General features: G+C 51.9%; 2 protein-coding genes across 2 annotated transcripts; both read left to right on the forward strand.

The window, feature by feature from the left end:
• Window positions 1-1,309: 1,309 nt before the first annotated feature.
• Window positions 1,310-5,386, forward strand: LOC141022051 (uncharacterized). The gene is made up of 7 exons (XM_073497932.1): window positions 1,310-1,515; window positions 1,976-2,363; window positions 2,626-2,907; window positions 2,971-3,052; window positions 3,275-3,400; window positions 3,510-4,379; window positions 4,476-5,386. Exons 1-7 carry the CDS (start codon window positions 1,310-1,312, stop codon window positions 5,384-5,386), a joined length of 2,865 nt encoding a protein of 954 aa, XP_073354033.1.
• Window positions 5,387-5,793: 407 nt separating this feature from the next.
• On the forward strand, window positions 5,794-7,893 carry LOC109772793 (E3 ubiquitin-protein ligase WAV3-like). Its single transcript, XM_020331490.1, has one exon. It carries the CDS (start codon window positions 5,794-5,796, stop codon window positions 7,891-7,893), a length of 2,100 nt encoding a protein of 699 aa, XP_020187079.1.
• The last annotated feature ends 783 nt before the right edge of the window (window positions 7,894-8,676 follow it).

The following is an 8,676-nucleotide window of genomic DNA, read 5'->3' on the forward strand; positions in this document are numbered from 1 at the left end:
ACTTGTCTACGGACATTTGGTGTGTCCGTTTTAAGGTACAACGTTGGAGTTATCCTAAGAAAGGGCAACGGTTCTTCCATTCATTCCATACAAGAAGAAGAGAATTGCCCAGTTCATCGAGGAAAATCAGGCGAAAACCAAATCACAAACAGCAAAAATGCACAAAAAGAAAAAAAACTAGAGCCTAGGGATAGGGTTTGAAATACACTATTAAAAGAAGTCAAGTTTTTTTCTGGGAACAAAATGTGTACCTTTTAATGTTATTTCTTATAAATGTTTGCAAATGCAAATGAGAGAGAATTTAGGTTCCATGGGCAAGCTTGGCATTTGAGAGCCCAAATCATAAAAGGTGTCGGTCCGTACCGCGAGAAGCCCAATATTAGTCTTAACACCGACGTCGGTAAAAGGGACTATGCTAAAATTTTGCCGATGATTTCCTTCTCGTTAGGGTTTGCTCTCCTCTCGGCGGCGACTCCCGTCTGCCATCGTTGAGACTCGATCTTCCCCCCTCCCTCCTCTCCACGCCGACTGCCGGGGCTGCAAGGACCTAGCAGGGCGGGGGAACGGGATCGCTGGGGTTCATACCGCCCGCGGACTGAAACCACGGGCTAGCGATCTAATGGCGACAGAGGATGCAGGACAGGTTTCAGGTGCGTCCGATCTCGAGGCAATGATGGCAGAGCTGGGGTTGAAGGAGGACGATCTGGAGGATGTGGTGATCGACGACACCGAGTTGCCAGAGGAGGCCACCAGATGGATGGCGGTCGCTAGGGTTTACACGGACAAGACCTACAGCCAGTATTGGTTCTACAAGAACATGAGGGAGGCTTGGGATCTGGCCCAGGAGGTGAAGATCCGGCCGCTCGAGGACAACCTTTACACCCTGCAGTTTTCCTGTCTCGGAGATTGGGAGCAAGTCATGGAAGAAGGGCCATGGACTTTCAAAGGTAAAGCGGTAGTTCTTGCCAGATATGATGGTTACACAAAACCCTCGCTTGTGAATCTTGACAAGATCGATATATGGATGCAAATCCATGATCTCCCGGATGGCTTTTTCCAAAAGTCAAGGCCTTAGCGTCCACAGTGGGTGAATTTATCTATGCTGAACCAAAGTCACAAGATTTTGAAGGGAATTTCGTCCGAGTCAGGATAAAGCTAGATGTCACAAAACCACTCAAGAATGTTGTCTCTTTGGTTGTGAGAAGGAAGGATGTGCTCCATAGAGAGATCTTTAGGGTCAGATATGAAAGGTTGACAGATTGGTGTGTGGTGTGTGGAAATTTGGGACACTTGTTCAAGGAGTGTGGGGATGGGGTTCATCCACCCAAGGCACTGGTTTTTAAGGATCTTAGAGCCTCATGGTTCAGAGGTCCAGGCAGGGGTCCAGGAGAAGGGAACAGAGCTTGAGGAGGCCGCGGTAGGGGCCGAGCCAGTGGAGGACGAGGCCGGGAGGCGTATCAGCAAAACCCCTTCGAGCCCAATGCTTATGACAATGCAGCCAACGCCCGATCAGATGTAGATATGGAGGAGGGAGACCGCAACAGAAAGAGAAGCGCAGTCCCAGTTGCTGACCCAAAGGCTTCCCCAGCTACTACGTCGCTGCTCCAGAAACAAAGTGTGCCACGACTCATGCCACCTCCTGAACTTCCGTCCAGTCCCCCTCCGAAGCAAGATCCCAAAAGGGTCAAGCAGAACCCTCAAGGCCAGGTCGAAGCTCCAGCAAAGATCACAACGTCACAAAAAACCAATGATGCGCGTTTGGCGAGCTCCCACGGGGAGTCGCGCCTAGCGCAATGAGTTTTCTATGTTGGAACTGTCGCGGGGCTGGCAAACTCGCGACAGTTCGAGAGCTTCGTGATCTCACGAGGCAACTTGCCCCCTCAATTTTATGCATTGTTGAAACACAAATTGAGGGCTCTCGAGTAGAGAATATGGTAGGAGCTTTAGGGTTTAATAAAAGTTTTGCTGTGAACAGTCGTGGTAGAAGTGGTGGTCTAGGAATCTTTTGGAATGATGAAATAAAGCTTGAGGTTGTTGGGTATTCTGAGTACCACATAGATGTGACCGTTGATGAGTTGGTTGACACAAAAATCAGAGCTACTTTTGTTTATGGTGAAGCCCAGGTAAACCTGCGTTATAAAACTTGGGATATGCTCAAGGGAATTGTTGGCACCACCAATCTTCCTTGGGTAGTGATGAGTGACTTCAACGAGGTCCTCCAAGCGCACGAGCATGACGGCGTGGGTAGCAGAAGCCAAGGCCAGATGGACGCTTTTCGTGATGCGTTGGACACTTGTGGCCTGACGGACCTCGGCTACATTGGAAGAAGCTACAGGAGATGCACGATTCTCGAGGAAAATCTGGTCCATCATTGGCCGAATTAAAAACTGTGGATAATCTGGTGGAGCTGTTTCACCGGGAAGAAATATTATGGCGCCAAAGAGCCAGAATTGAGTGGCTCATGCATGGGATAAAAATACCTATTTTTTCCACCTCCGGGCAAGTCGCCGTAGGAGAAAGAACCAAATAAAGTCTCTACAGAGGCCAGATGGACAGATGACTATGGTAATAGCCGAGATGGAAGAATTGACCTCAGATTTTTACAAAGACTTGTATACTTCTCAGGGTGTTCAGGGCATGGAGAGGGTTCTAGACACTATTCCTCAGAAGGTAACTCCAGCGATGAATGATGTACTAAATGCTCTGTACAGTGCCCAAGAGGTCAAAACCGCACTTTTTGAAATGTTTCCCACGAAGGCGCCGGGCCCCGATGGCTTCCCAGCTCATTTTTTTCAGCGCCACTGGGACGTGTGCGGGGATGAGGTCACCAAAGCAGTCCTGAAAATCATGGAGGGGAAAGAGTCACCAGAAAGTATCAATGACACTATTTTGGTTCTGATCCCAAAGGTAAAAAATCCCACCCTCTTGTCCCAATTCCGGCCTATCAGCTTATTCAATGTACTTTACAAGATTGCTTCAAAGGTGATGTCAAACCGGCTTAAGGTAATCCTTCCAGAGATAATTTCAGAAGAACAATCAGCTTTTGTTCCAGGTAGGCTGATTACCGATAACATCATTATGGCCTATGAATGTCTTCATTTTATGAAAAGGAATAAGGCAAAGAAACACCAGTCATGTGCTTTAAAGCTATACATGATGAAGGCTTACGATAGAGTTGAGTGGGAGTATCTCAAAGCTATAATGTTAAAGTTGGGCTTTACAGAAAATTGGGTTAGTATTGTTATGAGCCTTGTTACCACAGTCAATTTTTCAGTATTGTTTAATGGGAAGAAGCTTGAGGGTTTTAAACCATCAAGAGGAATCAGACAAGGGGACCCAATCTCCCCGTATTTGTTCTTGATAGCAGCAAAGGGCCTGTCATGCCTGTTAAAATCGAGAAGTGAGTCATCCAACTTGGAGGGGTTACAGGTGGCACCGTCGGCACCACCAGTTAACCACCTCTTATTCGCTGATGACAGCCTGCTGTTTTTAATGCGGGTGTTATTGAGGTGAACCAAGTTCTGGTATATTATTGTCAAGCGTCGGGGCAGAGAATAAACAATATGAAGTCATCTACTTCAGCAAGGGGGTCCCAGAGAGTATTCAGAATGATATAAAGGTTTTGTTAAATGTGCCAAATGAAACTCTTAATGAAAAGTACCTTGGAATGCCCTCTGATGTAGGTAACAGCAAGAATGGGTGTTTCAAATACCTCAAAGATAGATTATGGAGCAAAGTCCAAGGATGGATTGAGACCACCATGTCTACGGCGGGCAAGGAAGTTCTTGTCAAATCTGTGGCTCAGGCGGTGCCTGTCTACTCTATGTCATGCTTTAAACTTCCCCGAGGCTTATGTGAACACCTCAACAAGCTTATCAGGAAGTTCTGGTGGGGCAGCAAAGAAGGGAAGAGGAAGCCCCACTGGGTATCATGGAAAGAGATGACTCAACCAAAAGGAATGGGGGGGCTGGGCTTTAAAGATTTTGAGCTTTTTAATCTCTCAATGCTTGCCAGACAGGCGTGGCACATCTTGCAAAACCCTGACAGCATGTGCTCGCGTTTGCTCAAAGGCGTTTACTACCCCAATGGATCAATCTTAAGTGCCCATCTTGGTAACAACCCGAGCCAGGTGTGGAGAGCAATACTGGAGGGAAGAGATATCCTCAGACAGGGCCTGGTCCGCCGCATCGGTAACGGAGCGACCACAAGGATCTGGGAAGATAATTGGCTCCCTCGGAATGAAATGATGAGGCCTTATGGATGCTTGCTAAACAATCCACCGACCTATGTTTCGGAACTGATTGATATGACCTCGGCTACTTGGGACAAACAGAAGGTCCAAGCAACTTTCATGAACATGGATGCTAAGGTTATTCTGGGTATTCCTTTGTGCACAATGAACGTATCTTATTTTTGGAGCTGGAGCTAGGAGAAGAACGACAACTTTTCAGTGAAGTCTGCATATCGTATGCTAGTGAGCACAAGGCAGAGACGTGAGGCATGGTTGGAAAATAGGGCTGGTTCCTCCAACACCACCGTGGAAGAGGCACAATGGAAGAGATTATGGAAAACCGAAGTACCGAGGAAGGTTCGCATGTTCCTTTGGAGGTTATCAAAACAATCTATACCGACTAATGATGTCAGGGTGCACCGCCACATGTCAGACTCTAGCGCATGCAGCATTTGCGGCGCCCCAGATTCATGGAAACATTCCCTCTTGGAATGCACAATGTCAAGATGCACGTGGGCCCTCGTTGATGATGAACTGGCACAAACTTTGGCAACGAACACAGAACCGAAAGCGAAACAATGGCTATTTACCCTAATGAGTGCATTATCGCATGAGTCGTTCGTGAAGCTATCCGTTACTTTGTGGGCTATTTGGGCGGCGCGCCGGAAAGCGATTCATGAAGGTTTATTCCAAAGCCCCCAAACCATCAACGGCTTCATCAACAGGTATCTACAGGAGCTTAAGATGCTGGCTGCACCAACCACTAATCCGAATCAGCGAGCTGTCCGGGTGACCACTAGTATCCAGCGCCCAAAAGCTCCACCGCCGGGTCATGCAAAGATTCACGTTGATACTTCTTGCCGCAAGGGGTTAGGAGGTGCAGCAGCAGCTGTTTGTCGGGATGAAACTGGAGCTTACCTGGGAAGTTCAGCCCTGGTGATTGCAGGCGTCGACGACCTGGAGATTCTTGAAACAATTGCTTGTAGGGAGGCGCTAGCTTTGGCACAGGATCTTAATATTCAAAACCTGCTTGTGGCATCAGACTCCAAGGGGGCAGTTGGAGCGATCATCAACAGAAGCTGTGGAACGAATGGTGCTATCGTCATGGAGATTCAACATATAGCTGTTAATCTGAGTTGTAAATTTTTTTTTTGAAGGTCGTGCCGTTAATATTGAGGCACATAGATTAGCCAAGCATGCATTTTCTTTAGGTCCGGGACGCCACATGTGGTTATTAGGCCAACCCACGACCAAAGTTGTATCCCACTCTCTGTGGCTTTTGCTGAATAAAACTTGGCGTTTTCCTCAAAAAAAAAAATTGCTAAAATTTTGCCAACAAAAGGTAATCCCAATTCCCAAATTATCGTGACGTGGAGATCCAATCAAACACCGACGTGTAAGCGAGTGTCGGTGGCGATTTTCTAGGGCCGGTTTCACGCGAACGCCTATAAGTACGCGGCGCTCGGTATCTAGGGCTACACCACAACCGATCTCATCTGTATTCACGAAACCGATCTCATCTATTCGCGATCGTTCTTCTCGTCGGCGACTAGCTCGATATCATGGCGAGCGCAGGCCAGCGGTGCGCCGGCTGCTACGGCGGCATCGGACGCTCGGAGGCCGCCTTCTCGTCGGAGTGCGCCCACACTTTCCACCCGCTATGCGTCTCCGGCGCCCACTCGTGTCCGTCCTGTTCCGCGTTCTGGAGCTTCACGCCGACCTTCCAGCTGTCTCCCTTGCACCCGCAGCCTGCCCGGATGCCGACCGTGCACCACGGCGCTGCTACGTCGAGGTTAGCGTGCGGCGTATGCAAGCGCGCCTTTGGATACGGCACCCCCACCTTCACGTCCGAGTGTCAGCACAGGTTCCATCTCGCCTGCGTCACCGGCTCCGTCTGCCCGGTCTGCAACGCCCGCTGGCCATACCAGGTGTCCTCGTACCCTTACTTACACCCGTACCAGTTCCCGCCGCCGCCGCCGATGTGGACGTCTCCCTTCGTGGACCAGCCATCGCCAGCCGTGTACGACGACGACGAGCCGTTGGAGCCTCTGGCGACGCCGCTCGACGACTGGGATCTCGTCCAGGACGCGGCCAACGGCGGAGGCAGGCTCGTCCTCGACGCGCACTGCGAGCACCCAGCCGTCGCGAGGGGGGAGCCGCACGACAGCTTCGTGGTGCTGGTCCACGCCAAGGCCCCTGGCGCAGCTACCGCGGCGGCGGCGGAGCAAGCGCGCACGCCGCTTGACCTCGTCACCGTGCTGGACGTCAGCGGCAGCATGACTGGCCTCAAGATCGCGCTGCTCAAGAAGGCCATGGAGTTCGTCGTCGACCAGCTCGGCCCTGCTGACCGTCTCAGCGTCGTCGCCTTCTCAACGGACGCGCGTCGGGTCATCCCGCTCACGCGCATGTCGGACGTCGGGAAGGTCAAGGCCAAGGACGCCGTGCAGTTGCTCATGGCTGACGGTGGAACAAACATCCTCAAGGGCCTCACCGAAGCTGCCAAGGTGCTCGACGGTCGCCGGCACAAGAACGCCGTCGCCAGCGTCATCCTTCTCTCGGACGGCCAGGACACGTACAACCTGGGAGGAGGAGGTTACGGCTACGGCTCGGTCTCCTACTCGAAGAACTACCGTGCTCTCGTGCCAGGCTCCTTGCTGAGTAGCGCCGGCCACCGATCGACACCGATACACACGTTTGGCTTTGGCGGCGACCACGACTCGTCAGCCATGCACACTATCGCGGAGGAGACAGGTGGCACTTTCTCTTTCATCGAGGACGAGACGGTGGTGCAGGACTCGTTCGCGCAGTGCATCGGCGGGCTCCTCTCCGTCGTCGTGCAGGAGGCGCTCATCACCGTCAAGTGCGTGCACCCGGTGCGCGTCCGGGCAGTCAAGTCCGGCCGCTACGACAGCAGCATCGACGCGTACGCGCGCTCCGCCTCTGTAGACGTCGGCGAGCTCTACGCGGACGAGGAGAGGCGCTTCCTGCTGCTGGTGGATGTGCCCAAGGCCGGCGACGCTGACGAAGTCACGCAGCTCATGAAGGTGACCTGCACCTACCGCGACACGGCGACAGGACAGGTGGTGGACGTGGCCGGCGAGGACGTGGAAGTGCAGAGGCCGGTGGAGCTAGCCAAGGACCAGCAGCCCTCCATGGAGGTCGCGCGGGAGAAGTTCCGCGTGGAGGCGACGGAGGACATCGCGGCGGCGCGGGCCGCCGCGGAGCGCGGCGAGTACACGGAGGCCGCGAGGATACTGGACCGCAGGCAGGAGGCGCTGCTGCCGGCGCTGGCCGACGACGCGAGGTGCAAGGCGCTGGTGGAGGAGCTGCGCGAGCTGAGCACCCGCGTGGCGAGCCGGCGGGAGTATGAGAAGTCGGGGCGCGCGTGCATCCTGACAGGTTACAGCTCCCACGCGCAGCAGCGCGCCGCGTCGGCCTGCGTGGCCGGTGCCGGAGGAGGATACCGTTGCCCACCGCCGCCCGGGGGGGCTGGGGGCATGGGCATGGGCGGGGCGGCGTCGGTTTTTGGTTTCGGTGCGGCGGGGGCGTATGCGACGCCGGCGATGCAGATGATGGTGGGCGCGTCGAGGCAAGTACGTGAGCAGCAGCAGCAGCAGCCATCGACGTTGAAGAGGAAGAGCGGAAGCGACGGCGGCAACTAAAATCGGGCGGCCGGTGGATCCAAGTTTCGCTACTGAGTCTTCGACCTTCGACCGATATTATTATCTTGCAATTTTATGTCTCATATTTTATATATATCGGGTAGTTATTGAGAACAATAGTCTAAGTTATTGAGAACATATATTTTAGTACTTTACCATTGCTTGCACTCAGATCTTCAATGGAATGAGATCTCTCAATTGAATCAACAGCGCATGCCTGCACAGTACCTTCCATGCATGGGAGAATAGCTTTTCTCAGAGACTGGATTTTCTACCGTGCACAGGGCCTCCCGTGCATGGTTCAGCCGTTCGTTGTCGTGCGGAGATGCCCGCCTGGATTTGAGCCTAAACTATTCTAAAGCTATTTTTTGGCAGTGTTCTGTACAATACTTCATCAACCTGGTCAGATATGTATTAATAGGGAACAAATAAGACACTGTTTTGAGCTCAAGAACATAAATGTCATCCTCTTCTGCCCGTCCAGCACGCTTTGTGTGCGGAACCATTATTCCACCATTGCTGCAGAGAGACCTTCCTCTTCCCATCACCCACCATGGAATAGCTCCGTGTGCAAATCTCGTCCATTTATTTCAAGTGCACATCAGAAAAGATTTTGAAACATCATGTCCTGAAGGAAAAGGCAAGTCCTCTTAAATACAGAAAACACCCCTTCAGTCTGAAGCCTGCAGTGCATGGTTGCATTCAAAAATAGTTCATCCATTATTAATTATTAGCAATTCATACTAAGTTTAATTATTATTAGAAGTAACATCTTAGTTCAAG

Source organism: Aegilops tauschii, chromosome 4, assembly GCF_002575655.3.
Source record: "Aegilops tauschii subsp. strangulata cultivar AL8/78 chromosome 4, Aet v6.0, whole genome shotgun sequence".
NCBI classification, from domain to species: Eukaryota; Viridiplantae; Streptophyta; class Magnoliopsida; order Poales; family Poaceae; genus Aegilops; species Aegilops tauschii.